Genomic DNA, 20,286 nt, shown 5'->3' on the forward strand with positions numbered 1-20,286 from the left:
ATACTGAAATACTTAACCTAAAGTGTAAGATTTTAAATTGATAAGACTTTTCATTGAAACTGAATGCAGTATATTTTTGTGAGGTTTCATGTAATTTAACCTGCCAATACTGGGCAGTCAAACCAACTGAACTAAAATGCCAGTAATCGCACCCCTCCCGCTGGTTTCTTTACTACAAGCAAAGGTTTGTTACATGCACTTACATTTCTTTCGGTTAACTTATTTTCTGTCATTTTCTCTATTTCCTCATACACTGCTGGTGTTAAGTTTAAGGGAACTGGGTAAGGTTTCCAAAAAATGGTCCCTTATTTCTTATCTTAATTTGACAAACATAATTGCCAATCACTGCTGATTTTTCAGAAAATACACTCTCATATTTCATTAAGACCATATACAAATCATGTTGTTGCTCTCCAATTAATAGGTTAAATTGCTGAGAGTTAGTCATTATTTTTTCTAACACCCTTTCAGGTTTTCTGTTTCTTCATCATCATCTGCTAACTAGTAATAAATCCCTATTAGTTAATAACTTATTTATTTTCAACAGTGTAATATGGTTAGAACTTTCCTTGATCCAGTATAACACTTTATAATCAAAGTCAAGTTTTCCTCTATATTTTAATTACCAGTGTAGACCTAGCAGTATCTGGAGGTTCACATTGGGTACTACTAATAGTGTCTGCATAAATTCAACACCACTTATCTCCAATGACAGACGAGTTTCTCTTTAATTTGCTTTCCTTTACTATCCACTGTTCCTATGATGAATACCCTTGTCACCAGTAATAGGGAAATTTATTCTTTTTTCAAATAGTATGCAGGTATTCTTGTGAAATTAATGAAATTTCGCCTCCTGAGTCTGTATAAATATCAACATTTATATGTAATACCTTTCTCCTGATTGCTGGTTTTTAATTGCTCGTCCTCTTTTATGTTATCTCCTAATGATAATCATTGTTTTGTAGGTATCATATGAGTAAATACAATTAATTTTCCAGGTGATGGGCCTACGATAGTTTTGTTACTTCCTGGATCTTTTCCCACATCCCAGCATGGTGCCCATTTTCCGATACTATTATTGGACTGTTGGTTGTATATGTACTTTGTTTGACATGGGATGCATTCTGTGCTACTGTAGTGTTAATGGTGCTTGAGTCACTGGTTACAAAAACCTGTGAATTATTCATTTTGCTATTATTTCTCTTTCTGTTGCAATCATTATTTGGTCTCCTATCCATCCAACAAAAATTAGTCTCTCCCTCTCCCCCTCCCTCTCCCCCTCCCCCTCCCCCTCCCTCTCCCCCTCCCCCTCCCCCTCCCCCTCCCTCCCTCTCCCCCTCCCCCCCCTCCCTCCCTCTCCCCCTCCCTCCCCCTCCCCCTCCCTCCCTCTCCCCCTCCCTCCCTCTCCCCCTCCCTCCCTCTCCCCCTCCCTCCCTCTCCCCCTCCCTCCCTCTCCCCCTCCCTCCCTCTCCCCCTCCCTCCCTCTCCCCCTCCCTCCCTCTCCCCCTCCCTCCCTCTCCCCCTCCCTCCCTCTCCCCCTCCCTCCCTCTCCCCCCCCCCCCAATCTCTCTCTCTCCCTCCCTCCTTTCCTGGAAAATTTTGATGTGTAACTGCCAATACATTCCCTGTATTTCCATTTCCTGTATTCTTATTTTCTGCATGATTAAAAGGCCTCTTTATTTATTTAGGGTATCCAAACCTTCCGCAAATGTCAATAATTGTTCTACAGTGGTCCACCCACTATGTAATATTTCTTTAAATGTGAAATAAGGCAGTCTCCTTTCCAGCACTTGGACCAAGTGTGCTTCATCTAGTGGGTTAGCTAAATATTTAGACCTAGTCAGATGCCACTCAATGTAGTATTTATATGTACCCCACAAGATATCATAGTGCTTAGTATCTAACGACTGTAGTGTCAGCTTTTCTTGTGAACTTGTGGACCAACACTTTCTCTTAAATGTTCCCTGGAAATCTTCCCACAGTTTAAATTCTTCCCCATTCCACTGCATTAGATAGTAAATGTTCTAGTGCAAAATTTATTTTTTTCTTGTGGACCAACACTTGCTCTTAAATGTTCCCTGGAAATCTTCCCACAGTTTAAATTCTTCCCCATTCCACTGCATTAGATAGTAAATGTTCTAGTGCAAAATTTATTCCCATTTCTGAGGCATGGATCGAGAAAATACTCTTATGAAATATGTTGGATGCTTTTCTTTGGAAATTACTTAGCACAACTAACTCCATTTCCCATTTGTAATTCTTCTAATACTAAGGGCAATAATCTTATGTTAGATGTAACTATTGTGCTTCTAAGTCCCTGTTTAGTATCTTCTAATTCATTCCATAATTTCTGTAACTCACCCTTATTATAAATAGTATCGCCCATAGAATTAGAAGTAACGCTGTTGGTACCTAATTTTTCATGTACTTTTTTCTGTACCTTTTCTCTAGATGCTTCTCCAAATCAGTTAAAAAGTATTTGAAGCACTAGAAATTTCAATAAGTTTTTTTGTATAGTACTAATATTTCTACCCTATCTTGAATCTCTGAGACTTGATTGCATATAGTTTCGTAATTGTTCGAAGATGATTTCTCTAACTGTATCTTCTTATCATTTAAATTTTTAAACTGTGTTTTAACTTCTTCTCTAGCTATATCACAATGCTTGATTGTTTTTGTTTCAAACTCCTTAGGTAGATTATCTAAGGTTTCCTCTATTTGGGAAATTTTATCTATTTTTATGGGTATCCAGATCCCGCTCCAGCTACTGCCAGGTCTGGGTGCTTACGAGTCCTCTCCATTTGGCTCGGTCCTCCCACCACTTTTCCTCCTCCACTTGCTGCCAGGTCACACGTCTCCTTTCCACAGATATTCTCACTCCCATTTTCCACCGTGTTCTTGGGCGCCCTCTAGTTCTTTTTCGATCCATCTTTAGTTCTTCCATAATTTTGCGAAGTGTCTGCCCACACATCCTCTTAATGTGCCCGTACCATCTTAACCTCTCTTTTAAGTACTTTGTAATATGTACATTCCTTACTCTGCCCAGTCTTCTTTTTCCCTTAACTGCTCTGAGAAATTTCTTTTCCCCTGCTTGCAGTCCCTTTCTGTCATTGTCCATGTTCCTTCTCCATACGTGTCAATAGGGAAGTAATAACTCTTATACATGAGTTTTGCTTTTTCTGAAACTTCCTTATTCCAAATAAGGTGTTTTATCGTTTGGTAGAAATTGCCTCCCTTCTGTAACCTCCTACTAATTTCATTGGTTATTCTTCCATCACTAGATATTTCACTCCCGTTGAACCCTTTGTCTCTTCCAAATTCTGTTACTTCACTCTTATCTCTCTTTATTTTCAATCCATACCTTTTCATTATTTCCTTCCAAGCATCTAGTTGTAACTGTACATCTACCTCTTTATTGCCCTGTATTATCATCTGCAAAAATCATCTTTTTGTCTTTATCTTGTACCATATCTTTTATTTAAACTGCCCTGTTCATTCCCTCCATCACAACATTAAAAAGTGCAGGAGATAGAATTCTTCCTTGTTTAAGTCCATGTCTTATTTCAAAGTTTTCAGAGTTCCCCACTGGTGTTCTAATTCTACAATTGTGTCCTCTGTACATTGTCTTTATTTCATTAATGTATCCATCTTCTATAACTATCTTCATTTGTTCCCAGAGTCTTTCCCTGTTATCTGAGTCATGTGCGTTTTATATGTCAATAAAAACCATTATCACCCTTTTGTTATATTCCCAACTTTTTTCCATCAGTTGACGGATAGAAAATATCAGGTACTGTGCTTCTTCCTTTCCTAAACCCATGCTGTTCTTCACTCAGATCCTTTTCCATCTTTTCACTGATTCGATTTAGTAAAATTCTTTCAAAAAACTTGGCTGTATGACTCGTAAAGGTTATTCCTCTGTAGTTTTTACCAAGTCTTTTGTTGCCTGTTTTGAAGATGGGAACAATGTCTCCTCTTCTCCAATCATCAGGTATTGTACTATTTCTCCACACACTTGACAGTACTCAATTTTTATGGGTAAATTGCCTATTTTTTTATTATTTTGAGATAGTTCATCCAATTGCTCCATTTTATTAGGCATCACATCTAGTTTATTTGCTCATTCAGCTAGTTTTTTTAATGGTTTATGTATATCTAGAATTTCTGCTGAGACCGTACTATCCATACTTCTGATTGTGATAGGCATGTAATCTAAATTACTTCATGGTAAACATTTTTACGTGACTGAGTAGCAGTTCACAAAATGTGGCAAGAAAGGGAGTAAATAATTTCACGACTGTTTGTGACGTGCTCAACACAAAAAAAAAATCATAATTATCTCGGTGTTTATGGAGAGCCAGAAATCTCCTGCAATATCTCCCTCTAAACAAAGTTCCAAGATTGTTGTTCTATGTGCATATGTAGAGATTTCTGGCTCTCCCCAATACATGCGAGCAGCAAATGTATGCCCAGATAAATACCTGCCACTATTAATGTGTGGCCTTGGCTCTTATTTATAGTGATTGAGAATGTGACGTTCAAAGGGAACTGTAAGCATTTGAACTAGAAAGGCGAGTTTATTGGCATAATAGGAATTTGCGGTTTCTATACTGTCTCTCCTTTGGCCCTGTTAGTGTGAAAGAGCTTCTCCTTTTCAACTCTGTAATGTGTAACCTGGTGTCATTGCACAAACTTGGTCCATCACGGTTACAAATCAGAATTATAGGCACACCCAACTTCAGCTCCAACTTGTGGGAAGACACTCCTGACAACTAAAACAAGTCTATAAATTATACAGGATCTGTAGTTGTGTCATCACTTCTCATCACTGCATTGATTGACATGTAGGTGGTCACCTCACCTGGTACTAGATCAATAACGTTTTTATTGGTGTTTTTCACCAATTCATTATTAGGGGCCCTAATTGCTCTTCCACGTAAACCACTCTTTGATGCTCAAGTTTTTTTGTAAGCTTGGAAAAATTTCATTAATTATGTTACCTTCCAAGCTTCTGACAGTGCAGGAGCACCTTTCAAATTTTATTAGGCCTTCCACATTCATTGCCATGCAGCCTTTGCCAATCTCGAGGTGGTTTTGAGCAAAGAGCACGTACTCCTGGTTGTTGAAGGGTTGTACTCTCATCCTACTTGTGAGATGCAATCTCTTTATCTGTGCCCACATCAGTGAAGTCTTGAGGCACATATTGATCTCGTCCACCACGGTGGCTAAATTGGTGACTAACAGTGTCAGAAGTCTCCTGTAAACAAGACCACCACTCCACCCATCAACATTCTTCATTCAGAAAGTGCATTGATAGCACACATGTGTGACCTCGAGCATTCATCTCACACGATCAATTTGCACTGCTGCAGCAGAGTACCGCAACAACTGCTCTTATCTATATCGCAAGAGGGCATTTCCTTCCTCACAAGATCCAGTGGAAGTTTGAACACCGAGTGGGCTGTTCTTCCCCCACTGAGCAGGGTTGACTTTCCCAGGTGATGCAGCAGCTAGGGTGACATTCCTGTTCTTGCACAACTGCACCAGCAGCAAATTCGACAACATCGTCTTGGCAGTGCCTCCTGGTGCATCCAAGAAGTAAAGACGCCTTTCTACAATTTTATTAAAAATTTACCTTTGCCCTGGTAATAGCTGTGGCTTAGTTTTTGCAACTTGAGAGCCTCCAAGACTGTCGTGTCATAAGGGAGCTCCCTGATCAAATCAGTGGACAAACCTCTTGTTCGTTGGAGAATGGGCAGGCCGAATTCAGACAGCCATTTTCCCACCATTGAGAAAACTTTATCCTCAGTAAGTTTCAGTGCTTGATCAAAAAAAATATATGTCGTCGGTGGCCTGTGCTGTCCTTTGGTACTTGTGTGTGATGTCTTCCAATAATGTTTTTTATATTTGGCCCAAAGTTACATGGGGCTCAAGGGTTCACAGGTGCTCGACATGATAACAAAGAGCTATCTTAACTTGGCCACTGACCGGCACAATAAGCATCCTCCATTGTAGTATCCTAGAGGCCACCATCTTCCAAAAGTCCCATCATCTCACACGCTTCCAGAATGGAGCTTTTTCCCGACTTTTTCGAAGGCCTAAAAACTGATGGGGCTCCGGATGCATGTCAGTAGCAACTGTGCACTGTAACACTGAAAGTGTGTTATGTGCACTGTGTTTAAATTCTGCCTAGGGCATCTAAGGCCTTCACACCATACTAGCCGTCAGTGGGGGGTGCACTGCAGATGGTGCTTCCATTCTTTCTCTGATAAGTTCCATGTGTAATATTTAGCACATCTGTGTACAACAAAATCTGGGCAAAGACATCAGTCTGGTACAGACAGAACAACATAATAAGAGAGGTTGTGCATGGCCAATGTCACTACTCAGTCTTGCAAGTTGGCCTCCATAAAGTAAATGCGCTCACTATTGGGAAGGTGCACCACAAGGGGTGTCACTGGGTGCCTTATGAAGTGGCGAGCCCAGTATCCACCATGCCACTGTGGTACTGCTTACACATTTTCTAAACATCTGCACTTCGTCTCTCAGGTCGGCATTAGTGTAACTGCTGCATAGTAAATATCATTTGGTCATTGCCTTTGTGTATGTGCTTACAGATGTATTTAACTGCCTGGACCATGTTACACAACAACACGTTAATGTGGGCATCACAAATTTTGGAAAGGAGGGGCAAACATGGTATAGCATAACCATTACCTGTACAAATATGACCTCGCCAGCTGCACCTCTGTCGAATCTAGGTGGAAAGTTGATGTTCAAAAGTAGGGTTGCAGCTCCAGGACTTTAAGTGTACTTTGATTGTTGAATGAACTAATGTTTATGGCCAGACAGCCTCTCTTAATTAAATTGTGCACAGGTAATCGACCAGCCACATACTACACTCAGTTGTGCACTGTAATATGATTTTTCGAATGCAGTGGCCTAACACTGCCCTATTCACAAAAGTTCATGTGTGGCAAACAAATAATTAGTTAAGTCATTTCTTAAAGTTCTAAAATAACTGTCCTTGAAGTCTAACAGTCATATCAATATGAAAATGCTGTGCACAGTAAGTATTGGAAACAATACAGTTCACAGTTTGACCCTGTTGCAACAGTACGTGATGATCGTTATTGAAGTTTTGACACTGTCTATAGTAATAATTATACATTTACTGTCAGATTAACCATTTAATCCAGTCACTGTATTATTGAATAAACTCCCAGAGTTTAGGAACGGCTGTGACTCATCAGTCTCGCCAGAAAATAATTCCTTTAAAGGATCAACCAGCTTCTCTAAATCTGAAGTTAGATCTAAATCTAAAAGTTAGATCATAGTTGAAAGCACATTCTAGAAAGACCCCAGGTATTCCTCGCAGATATTTACCAATTTTCAGCTTGCCATTGAGCAACACCAAGTTGGTGTGCATCTGCTTCTTCGGCTGTTTCAGAGGCACGCTAGGAAGCCATGCACTCCACATTCTCTTGACACCGAGAAGCAATCTTCTCGGTTGTCTCCGAAGCACGCTGAGAGGCCATGCGTCCTGCAATATTGTGTCATCAAGCATCACACTGCTCTGGTATCTCAACAGCATTCTGAGCATGCAATGCAGTGAGCATTCTGCTAACATGGAGTATCAGCCTATGCTAAGGTTTCAGCTGCCCGAGCATCTGCCTGATGCTCTGCGGGCTAGATTCTTCTCTCTTCAGCTTGAACTGACCTTCCTTGCTGTCTGAATATCTTTATAGCCCAAGCTCATTGTGAGCTCTGCAAAAGATTCAGCTTGAATTTTCAAGTAATACCTAAACTAGAGAACTAATGTCAAAAGATATCCTACCTCAACAACCAAACCTGTGACTAAACTAACCCTAAAATAATATAATTAATCCAAGAATTGTCTATAAATATACAACCAAAAACCTGTTCGAAATACAAATATCAAAATCCCAGAAATAAGCCAAACAAACAGAATCATCAAAAAACTATGAATTGATCAAATCTGGACTGAAAATCCAAATCAGTGTTCAAGAATCCTAATAATATCACAATTCAGTACACTTCCACAACATTTTACATGGTGTGAAATGTATCATGAGCATATGTTAAATTGTTACTGAGTTTAGTGATGACGTTATCCTACAGGAGGGTTTCTGTTGTCCTGGATGTATGTACATATTTACTTCACTTGTGCAAACAGTTAAAAACTAATCTCTGTGCTAAACTTTATGCATTCATTTGATAGTTGACTTTCATGGATGGCTAAAAAGTCACATTGGACATTCTAAGGGAACAGTAACCATGTTGACCAACCAACGGGAATAATAGTCTTGATGACCATCCCACAAGAGCAGTGACTTTTTCGGGATAAAAGTTAGCGTATTTGTTCATACAGGGTATAATGTGTCTTCATTGTAAATTTCAGCCAAATCCATCTGGCTGTTTCAGCATTCATGATGTACGGGCTGAACACTAATAAACCCGACAGACTGCAGAGACAGATTCATAACTGGAAATGGGGGGAAAAGGTCCTGTAAACATGTGTCTGGACATGGGCAGTGTGTGACGACAACAACAACAACAATTCGTCCCAGAATACAGTACAGAGCTGCATCGCAACCACGTCGTAACAGATGTTCAGAGTGACCTCCATGGGATTGCAGGTGATAGGGATAGTAGTGGTTGTCATGCGGGATATACGTAATTGTACTTTGGCTTACAGTAGTTGTGCTTCGGCTTAGACAATGTTGGCAGGCCACTTGCTTGAAGCTTGTACTTGTACTAGCTTCATCTCAATATCCTGTAAAACCCCGTTCTCCATATCTGGTGTACAAGTAGTTTGCCAGCTCCCTGCACATTTGTCTCTCTGAAAGAACCCATGATCATACAAACACAAAAAAGGGCTTGAAATATTGTGTGATGTGGTTGGTGTCTGTGAGGTTACTTGTTTTTTGGTATACCCTTGCTGCCTCTCGATTGTTTCCATCTGCCTGGCCATACACAAACACCATCTCGGCTCGTTCCTGACATGAAAACCAGACCATTCTGCTACTTAAAGTACACTGCATCACTCACACAGCCAGGAAACTGATGGCATGTGGTCACAGGAACTGTCATTATCAGTGCCACGTACCATGGCAACAATGCATGTGCAGACACGTGTTCACGGGATCTTTATTCCTCCAGTCCCTGCAGTTTTTCAGTTTTATTACTGTTACCTTGTGTATAAGATAAGGATTTGTGTCAGTGTTCTAATGTGTTGGACTTGTAACGACTTTTACATGCTAGGTAGTGTTGTCACATTACAGGGTTTCAGATCAGGCGTAGACTCCTCAAGATGCTACATATGATCCTCTCATCCCAGGCATCCGCATTCTCTAATGGAAGCAGGGGGCAAATTTAGTCTCTCACAGGTTGGCACTATTGTCCACTTACGGCAGTTGGCACAGCTGTAAACAGTGCAGTGTGGCTCAGAACAGAGTGTGCTTGCTTGAGAGACACCCAGTGGGGATGATGCTGAATTGCTGCTTGTCATGCAGCCCTGCATAACGACAGCAGAATGATAGTGCTGGCTGAGCCAGTAATGGCTTGTGGTAAAGAATGTGTCACCAATGTTGTGAACTTCAACCCCCGACATATGGCTGGCAGCACCTGATGACAATAGTCACTAAGCAGTTTGTTTACTAGAAGGGTGCTAGCTTAACCCTCGACCATCAATTTTGACGCTGGACCATATGGCAGGCTCTGCCATACAGTGGTGGACATTGAAGACTGCTCCAGCGGGTGACAGCAGAGCAATGTTACCCCCTGAATTTCAGTAACAGTGTCAGTTGCTGACCAAGTAATTGTACCAGCACACTGAGACCGGCCATGAGGGTGAAATGCTGCGCCAGCTGCTTGACACCATTAGTGCAGCTATGGCACCAGTGACTTTAGCAGCTCCACTGAAGGGTATTTATTTTCCCTGATAAGTAGTGTTTTTTATTCTAGCTTGATGTTGAGTGTGTTCTGTCTGTGATGGTGGGGGCCATACACGTAATAATAAAACTACAATTCTTTGTTATAAAATGCATTCAGGGTGGCAATACAACAAAGAAAGCAGATCAATCTAATTTCTTCAGTTAGAGAACTTACACATAACTTGAGCTATTTAGGAAATATCCGAATAAAATGGGGAGAACTGAAACACTGGCTTTCGATACAGTCTCCTGACAGCTGATTTATAAAATTAATTATCATTCCGCTTCCTTTAAGTGGGTGTCATTTTAGATATACACAATTAAGAAACATTCTATTTTCTCCACAAATACCTCTATATTCTTGCTTGGTCTATATTCTTGGACATAGTAACGATGAGCCATGTATTCTGAAAAATGATGTATGTGATGTCAAATTAAGTTACTTTTTCTTATACAGCATTTCAGATTTAGTTGTCTTTATTAGGTGCTGCAATCGCTGGTTTTGAATATATTTGTTGTCTGGATTCCGACTAGACTCTGTTGAATATTGGGAAGAAGAATGACATCAAACAAAATGGATATCCAGACACAGCCATTTTATCAATCACTCTGGGAGAAGTTGAAAAATCTGACTTGGATATTTCATTTTACAGGTGTTTGGAGCATATTGTTCAACTCGGTGGTATGAGCGAAATCTCAAAGATAATCATGGCAACAGGCAAGCCTACTTTGGGACCGGTGAGACTTTCCTTTTTAGTTTATACCCAGAACGTGCCAAATACCCGTGGGTAGGCATGGATTGCAGTAATGGAGATCCTAATATTGACCATTCAGCAGAGCTCTTCATGGCTGCCGATTCAAAAATGTTAACCATTGGTGGAGGGTAAGTATACACATCCATAAGTATTGATAGACTCTAAGTTGCATCTGTAAACATTTCAACATAACCAGCTTCATTAAATGTCGGATTACTATATTGAGAGTTAGATAGTCCATTAAAAATTCGAGAAAGTAGTTGATTCTTGGAAATAAGCAACACTGATGTTTCCAGGATGGATTTTCACTCTGCAGCTGTGTGTGCCTGATTTGAAACTTCCTGGTAGATTAAAATGCTAAGGTCTTAAATGTTCCAAGTCCTGATCTGGTAGCCAGGTTGTTTGAAGCTACAGAGAGATTGCTTTAAGCATATACGTGGACACCATGCAGAAACTTCTTGAAGAACACTGATACTGTTAAAAATGCAATGTGTTCATAATTTAATACTTGTAATTTGGTGAATGGTAAAAGGAATGTGTGTAACCATAATAAACGTTTCAAAAACATTTGTATCAGTACTTCGTACTTCCTTTTAAATCCAGTATGAAGTCCCATATTCTGACACTCTTGAGTTATTGTCAACAAATACGAAGAACCTGTGGTTTAACAAACAAAAATGACTTGGTGCTGTAAGTCTTAATAATCTCATTCTAATTCCTTTTTTGCTCACACCAAGTGAGATGGTGCAGTGGTTGAAGCAATGGACTCACATATGGAAATACACTCCTGGAAATGGAGAAAAGAACACATTGACACCGGTGTGTCAGACCCACCATACTTGCTCCGGACACTGCGAGAGGGCTGTACAAGCAATGATCACACGCACGGTACAGCGGACACACCAGGAACTGCGGTGTTGGCCGTCGAATGGCGCTAGCTGCGCAGCATTTGTGCACCGCCGCCGTCAGTGTCAGCCAGTTTGCCGTGGCATACGGAGCTCCATCGCAGTCTTTAACACTGGTAGCATGCCGCGACAGCGTGGACGTGAACCGTATGTGCAGTTGACGGACTTTGAGCGAGGGCGTATTGTGGGCATGCGGGAGGCCGGGTGGACGTACCGCCGAATTGCTCAACACGTGGGGCGTGAGGTCTCCACAGTACATCGATGTTGTCGCCAGTGGTCGGCGGAAGGTGCACGTGCCCGTTGACCTGGGACCGGACCGCAGCGACTCACGGATGCACGCCAAGACCGTAGGATCCTACACAGTGCCGTAGGGGACCGCACCGCCACTTCCCAGCAAATTAGGGACACTGTTGCTCCTGGGGTATCGGCGAGGACCATTCGCAACCGTCTCCATGAAGCTGGGCTACGGTCCCGCACACCGTTAGGCCGTCTTCCGCTCACGCCCCAACATCGTGCAGCCCGCCTCCAGTGGTGTCGCGACAGGCGTGAATGGAGGGACGAATGGAGACGTGTCGTCTTCAGCGATGAGAGTCACTTCTGCCTTGGTGCCAATGATGGTCGTATGCGTGTTTGACGCCGTGCAGGTGAGCGCCACAATCAGGACTGCATACGACCGAGGCACACAGGGCCAACACCCGGCATCATGGTGTGGGGAGCGATCTCCTACACTGGCCGTACACCACTGGTGATCGTCGAGGGGACACTGAATAGTGCACGGTACATCCAAACCGTCATCGAACCCATCGTTCTACCATTCCTAGACCGGCAAGGGAACTTGCTGTTCCAACAGGACAATGCACGTCCGCATGTATCCCGTGCCACCCAACGTGCTCTAGAAGGTATAAGTCAACGACACTGGCCAGCAAGATCTCCGGATCTGTCCCCCATTGAGCATGTTTGGGACTGGATGAAGCGTCGTCTCACGCGGTCTGCACGTCCAGCACGAACGCTGGTCCAACTGAGGCGCCAGGTGGAAATGGCATGGCAAGCCGTTCCGCAGGACTACATCCAGCATCTCTACGATCGTCTCCATGGGAGAATAGCAGCCTGCATTGCTGTGAAAGGTGGATATACACTGTACTAGTGCCGACATTGTGCATGCTCTGTTGCCTGTGTCTATGTGCCTGTGGTTCTGTCAGTGTGATCATGTGATGTATCTGACCCCAGGCATCTACATCTACATCGATACTCCGCAAGCCACCCAACGGTGTGTGGCGGAGGGCACTTCACGTGCCACTGTCATTACCTCCCTTTCCTGTTCCAGTCGCGTATGGTTCGCGGGAAGAACGACTGTCTGAAAGCCTCCGTGCGCGCTCTAATCTCTCTAATTTTACATTCGTGATCTCCTCGGGAGGTATAAGTAGGGGGAAGCAATATATTCGATACCTCATCCAGAAACGCACCCTCTCGAAACCTGGACAGCAAGCTACACCGCGATGCAGAGCGCCTCTCGTGCAGAGTCTGCCACTTGAGTTTATTAAACATCTCCGTAACGCTATCACGGTTACCAAATAACCCGGTGACAAAACGCGCCGCTCTTCTTTGGATCTTTTCTATCTCCTCCGTCAACCCGACCTGGTACGGATCCCACACTGATGAGCAATACTCAAGTATAGGTCGAACGAGTGTTTTGTAAGCCACCTCCTTTGTTGATGGACTACATTTTCTAAGCACTCTCCCAATGAATCTCAACCTGGTACCCGTCTTACCAACAATTAATTTTGTATGATCATTCCACTTCAAATCGTTCCGTACGGATACTCCCAGATATTTTACAGAAGTAACTGCTACCAGTGTTTGTTCCGCTATCATATAATCATACAATAAAGGATCCTTCTTTCTATGTATTCGCAATACATTACATTTGTCTATGTTAAGGGTCAGTTGCCACTCCCTGCACCAAGTGCCTATCCGCTGCAGATCTTCCTGTATTTCGCTACAATTTTCTAATGCAGCAACTTCTCTGTATACTACAGCATCATCCGCGAAAAGCCGCATGGAACTTCCGACACTATCTACTAAGTCATTTATATATATTGTGAAAAGCAATGGTCCCATAACACTCCCCTGTGGCACGCCGGAGGTTACTTTAACGTCTGTAGACGTCTCTTCATTGATAACAACATGCTGTGTTCTGTTTGCTAAAAACTCTTCAATCCAGCCGCACAGCTGGTCTGATATTCCGTAGGCTCTTACTTTGTTTATCAGGCGACAGTGCGGAACTGTATCGAACGCCTTCCGGAAGTCAAGAAAAATAGCATCTACCTGGGAGCCTGTATCTAATATTTTCTGGGTCTCGTGAACAAATAAAGCGAGTTGGGTCTCACACGATCGCTGTTTCCGGAATCCATGTTGATTCCTACATAGTAGATTCTGGGTTTCCAGAAATGACATGATACGCGAGCAAAAAACATGTTCTAAAATTCTACAAGAGATCGACGTAAGAGATATAGGTCTATAGTTTTGCGCATCTGCTCGACGACCCTTCTTGAAGACTGGGACTATCTGTGCTCTTTTCCAATCATTTGGAACCCTCCGTTCCTCTAGAGACTTGCGGTACACGGCTGTTAGAAGGGGGCCAAGTTCTTTCGCGTACTCTGTGTAGAATCGAATTGGTATCCCGTCAGGTCCAGTGGACTTTCCTCTATTGAGTGATTCCAGTTGCTTTTCTATTCCTTGGACACTTATTTCGATGTCAGCCATTTTTTCGTTTGTGCGAGGATTTAGAGAAGGAACTGCAGTGCGGTCTTCCTCTGTGAAACAGCTTTGGAAAAAGGTGTTTAGTATTTCAGCTTTACGCGTGTCATCCTCTGTTTCAATGCCATCATCATCCCGTAGTGTCTGGATATGCTGTTTCGAGCCACTTACTGATTTAACGTAAGACCAGAACTTCCTAGGATTTTCTGTCAAGTCGGTACATAGAATTTTACTTTCGAATTCAATGAACGCTTCACGCATAGCCCTCCTTACGCTAACTTTGACATCGTTTAGCTTCTGTTTGTCTGAGAGGTTTTGGCTGCGTTTAAACTTGGAGTGGAGCTCTCATTGCTTTCGCAGTAGTTTCCTAACTTTGTTGTTGTACCATGGTGGGTTTTTCCCGTCCCTCACAGTTTTATTCGGCACGTACCTGTCTAAAACGCATTTTACGATTGCCTTGAACTTTTTCCATAAACACTCAACATTGTCAGTGTCGGAACAGAAATTTTCGTTTTGATCTGTTAGGTAGTCTGAAATCTGCCTTCTATTACTCTTGCTAAACAGATAAACCTTCCTCCCTTTTTTTATATTCCTATTAACTTCCATATTCAGGGATGCTGCAACGGCCTTATGATCACTGATTCCCTGTTCTGTACATACAGAGTCGAAAACTTCGGGTCTGTTTGTTATCAGTATGTCCAAGATGTTATCTCCACGAGTCGGTTCTCTGTTTAATTGCTCGAGGTAATTTTCGGATAGTGCACTCAGTATAATGTCACTCGATGCTCTGTCCATACCACCCGTCCTAAACATCTGAGTGTCCCAGTCTATATCTGGTAAATTGAAATCTCCACCTAAGACTGTAACATACTGAGAAAATTTATGTGAAATGTATTCCAAATTTTCTCTCAGTTGTTCTGCCACTAATGCTGCTGAGTCGGGAGGTCGGTAAAAGGAGCCAATTATTAACCTGTGTCAATAAAGTTTCCCCTTCCTGGAACAATGAATTCACGGTGTTCTTATTTCAATTTCCAGGAGTGTAGTGGGGATCAATTGCCTGTTCAATCATCTAAATCTTAAGTTACCATTACGTTCCCTATATCACTTACAACGGTTACTGGAATCCTGGTCCAGTCCAACATTTTACTTGGCCTCCAATGACCTGTTTAATACAAAATAATTGGCAAACGGGTCAAATATTGCAGCTTTTGTGACAAGAGTGTGTCAGGATTATTTTGTCATACATTACAAAAAGAAATGTTCTAGGCCTTTGGGTTTCCTTTTTTTCATTACTTGTATTTCTTTGTAAAACAGATGTAAGTTCACTTATTTATTATTCATTCACTTCTTTTTTATTTTTAATATCCCTCTGTGTGACTGCTCATTGTACACTACACCATCATTGGAAATTAAATATCACGGGAAACCATTGGAAACAAACTGAGCAATATTTTATTATGCCGGTACAGAGATAATCAGGTTAGGATAATGTTTTGTCAATTCATTAAATATGGTGCAGCAATTGGGACAATGTTTCTCAAAATAAGTTGCACATAATCTACATATACTTTTTTTGATCTCAGAGATTGTCTTTGTTATATGTATTTCTCTGTCTTCATTACAGTGAGGGACAAGCCATTTGGATGGATGAAAATATTCGCTTTGGCAAAACAGATCGTTGCCTCACATTCAACAATCCTCCCTTGTGCGCCAGTGGGGACTTCGAAATAAGAGTGCTTGAAGTTTATGGGTTTTCTGGAGCCTGAATGTTTTAATGTTCTTTGATCTCAGGTTATAGAAATTGTTTGTACAAACTATTGTGTAAATGTTGCATTCCACAGACAGTGAAATGGTACATATTTCTTATTTATTATAAGAAAATTTCCCAGTTTTAGTTATTACCCTGGGAGTCTGTTTCAATATTAAACCTATAGTGAATTGTTATATGGCCATTACTTATGACCTCTTTTGTAACATATGTTTCATAATTTAAATTATTGTTTTGTAATTGTTGCAGTTTGTAGTGTTGTTAGATATTTCTGTTGCTGTATTGTTTATCCATACAATTTTTATGCGTGTTATTCAGTTATTTTATTGATGAGCTTTCTATTTGGTGTAAATGCTTTGTACATTTTTTCATAGACTGTTTACATATTTGTGTATCTATAAATAATTTATTGTTATGTTACACAGCCACGCTTATCGATTGAAATATTATTATTTTTTTTAGAAAAAAATAATAAGATATATGTACAGTTCAGCAGCAGTTCAATGCTGTGCAAGATAATATATGTTTAACACTGGTATATTATGTGACCATTGTGTTTTTGTGTGCTTGAGATTGGCATGAGAGAGAGAGAGAGAGAGAGAGAGAGAGAGTTATTTAAGGATGTGTGTCTCCCTGCAATAATGTAGCACTAATAGAACACCACTATTCAAGTTGTGACTGGGACAGTGTAGTGTCTTTATGTATTGCCTATAATTGCTTGGGTAGTATGCACCTAAGAATGATGTAGCTAACTGTCATATATTTTTTATAAATGTTTTAGTACTACAAGTAGTGTGAATCAAATGAAACACTATAACTTTTTTCTTTGTAGTAATTGCAAATTTCATTTCCACTGGGTGCACAAATCAAGTCTGTCATGCTAATGAGTTACCACAATATAAGATCATTATTTTCTTACTGGATTCAATTTACAAAAAAAAAAATCTCTCAAACAGTACAAAATTAATTGTAATGAGTTAATTAATGTTATCACTTAATTAGAATGAAGAGAGAGACTGTAAGCAAACAAAAAAGGTAAGATGAAACTATGAAACATTTACTATTTGTTGCTGGAATTTGCCTCGAGTTAGTATTAGTTCATATTTTGGAACGAGCAGTCACTTAACGCCTACTATTGTTTTAGTGCTTAAATCAACTGTTTTCTGTGATGTGACTATTTTCTGTGAAATCCATTCCAAAAGAATTCTGATTAACAACAGAATACCAGATAAAAATGTGGAAAGGCTCACAAAAAGTTAATAAAATAAGAACAGCAAGGTTCTGTGGGATCATTTTCTATTTTATGCAGGACAATTTACCTATTTCTGTTTATTTACCAAATTTTCCATATTTGTCAAATAAAAAACCTATTTGAATATAGCAATGGTGCTCCTTTGTGGTTTACTTGCTCTTAATTTACATTTCATTGTACAGTTGCCTGTACTTCTACTGCACTTGGTAGAAAATGGAGAGTAGAGGGCTGTTTTTAAATAACTTGGCTCTGGAGTTAAACAGGCATTGTACTGAAATTACACACCATCTTCGTACCAATTGTCACCCTTCAGCAAAATTAAATCTTTGATCTACAAAGTAGTAAATGATTTTGTAGTTGTTTCCTTCCTGCATGGTGCACAGGAAAAGTGAAATTCAACTAGTACTTCCTTCCAGAAAATGAGAATAATAAGATATTATTGGTGTCCTATGTTATGAGCTGTTTAATCCAGAATACCTCGAAAGTAGTGCTGTATACATGGCTGCAGAATGTATAAAAATGGCCTTATTGTTTTAAGAATTGGTAATATTGCCCCTCTCCCTCTTACGTTAGTATAAATAATGAAAGGAGTAAACATAACAACTCATTGTACAGTGAGGCATTGAGTGATTGAGAGCACATAAACAAAGACTGAAAACACCGCTAAGCGTTTGGGTGCAAACCAGGGCCCGCAAGAGATGAGAGCCCTGCAATGAACTTCTGAAGTCACACTAGTCAGGTTGTCTGCCACACTTTGCGAACACTGTGCTCTGTGAAGGGCCTACGGGAAACTAGTATGTAATTGAAAAGGTACCCACTAAAGGTCTTAATTTTGCCATGTGCAATAAAGAGCTTGCGTACATTTAAATGCACAGACAAGATTTATTAACTCATCTGAAATAGTTACTTGCTCTCTGCCAGAGATGGCTGCTGGGCCTACCTTCTCGTGGGCCTTGGTGCGCGCGCGCCCCCCCCCCCCCCCCCCCCCCACACACACACACACACACACACACACACACACACACACACACACACACACACAGAGAGAGAGAGAGAGAGAGAGAGAGAGAGAGAGAGAGAGAGAGAGAGAGAGAAGCAAAGCTACAGTGTTCTGCTAAATACACAGTGCTGGAACTGATGTGGTGTCAGGTGATGTGGGAGAGGGAAGAAAGGAGGCAGATTGGAGGAAGGTGGCAAATGGCTAAAAGGGAGGCAGAGTTGAGTGGGATAGGAATATGACTCATGCAGCGGCACTGGTGAGTTGATGGAGTATACAATGACAGTGATGTAGAGGAGTGATTTAGGAGGAAGTAACAGATAGTGACTGCAAGGAAGATGCTGTGGGTGCAGGATGAGTGAAGTTAGGAACATGGGGCAAAGTGGAGGTGGTCAGGGTGCAGAGGGCTAGCAGGGAAAGCTTCAAGAGTCCCATTGTAGTGTTGAGGTGCAAATATCCAGTAACTTAGATATCTTTTTTCTAAGAGGAAAGAACAAGAAAGGAAGGTGATAAATATATTTGTTTTTTAATGTATGCTCTTAAATTTTACACCAATATATAAAGGCAGATTTATAAGAAAATTTTACACAAATCTGTGAAGATAGAAATTTCCTAACACAATATGCTTCAGTCCAGTGAAACACACATTTTTTATTTCTTCAGAAAAGATATTTGCATAATAGCCATTAGGTCATAAAGAGCCACTTGTGGAATACTATGTTTGTGAAGCTGTTTCAGAAACCAGTTCATGCATTAATGTCTTACGAAATCAGAAGCATTTTTACCTTTGCCAACACAGTTTGGTCTCTACGGGGTAATGTTGTTGTTGTCATCATCTTCAGTTCGAAGAGTGTTTTGATGCACCTTTCTGTACTAGTCTGCCCTGTACAAGCCTCTTCATCTCTGCATAACTACCACAATCTACATCCACTTAAAACTGTGCACTGTATTCTTCAAGGCTTCGTCCAGTACCAAATTGACAATTTGTTAAGGCTTCGGGTGTACCCTACCACCTGATCCTTTCCTTTAATCAAATGGTGCCACAATGCCACAACTTCCTTTTTTCCATTTTTGACTCAGTACCACCTTATTTTTTATTCTGTCCACCAATCTAATCTGCAGTATACTTCTATAATACCACATTACAAAAATTTCTATTCTCCTGTTGTCTGAACTGTGTATCATCCTTTTTTCACTCCATACAAGGCTACATTCCAGACACCTTCAGAGAAAACAGCATAACACTTAAATTGACATTATTAGATGTTAACAAATTGTTCATTTTCATAAATTCTGTGTTTTATGTCCCCTCTACTTTGGAAACGAGTCTGCTCCTTTTAGTCTCGGTTTTCCTAATCTAATTCCCTCAGCATTGCCTGATTTAATTCAACTACATTCAATTACTCGTGTTGATGTTCATCTTATTTCTCTTTTCAAGACAGTATCCATTATGTTTAAGTGCTCTTCTAAGTCCTTATTCATCTCTGAAGAATTAGTGCCATTGGCAAACTTTTAAGTTCTCCCTGGGCTTAAATGCCCTTTCCAAATATCTGTTTCGTTTCTTTCACATCTTGCTCATTGTACAGATTGAATACCTTTGGGCAGAGGCTATAATCCTGTCTCACTCTCCTCTCAAGTAGGGCTTCTATTTAATGTCCTTTGACTTTTTGCGACTGCAGTTACAAATAACATTTTGCTCCCTGTATTTTATCTCTGCTATCTTCAAAATTTTGAAGAGTTTAGTCTTTTGTCAAAAACTTTCTCTAAATCTACAAATGCTAAAATGTAGATTTGCTTTCCTTCACACTCTTTTATTGGAAAATACGTAGGTCAGTATTGCCTCACATTTTCCTGTATTTCTCTAGGATCCAACCTGACCTTTGCCGAGGTCAGCTT

The 20,286-nt window shown here is 40.8% G+C and overlaps 1 protein-coding gene across 5 annotated transcripts in view; it reads left to right on the plus strand.

Moving 5' to 3' along the window:
• LOC126457378 (GTPase-activating protein skywalker) overlaps positions 1-16,965 on the plus strand; it is a 313,983-nt gene extending 297,018 nt beyond the window's left edge. For all 5 annotated transcript variants that reach the window (XM_050093629.1, XM_050093631.1, XM_050093632.1 and 2 more), the window contains 2 exons: positions 10,610-10,839; positions 15,998-16,965. In XM_050093629.1, coding sequence (XP_049949586.1) covers positions 10,610-10,839; positions 15,998-16,139 — 372 coding nt within the window. In that variant the 3' untranslated portion in view covers positions 16,140-16,965. The remainder of the gene's footprint in view (positions 1-10,609; positions 10,840-15,997) is intronic.
• Positions 16,966-20,286: the final 3,321 nt, after the last annotated feature.

This window comes from Schistocerca serialis, chromosome 2, assembly GCF_023864345.2.
Source record: "Schistocerca serialis cubense isolate TAMUIC-IGC-003099 chromosome 2, iqSchSeri2.2, whole genome shotgun sequence".
NCBI lineage: Eukaryota > Metazoa > Arthropoda > Insecta > Orthoptera > Acrididae > Schistocerca > Schistocerca serialis.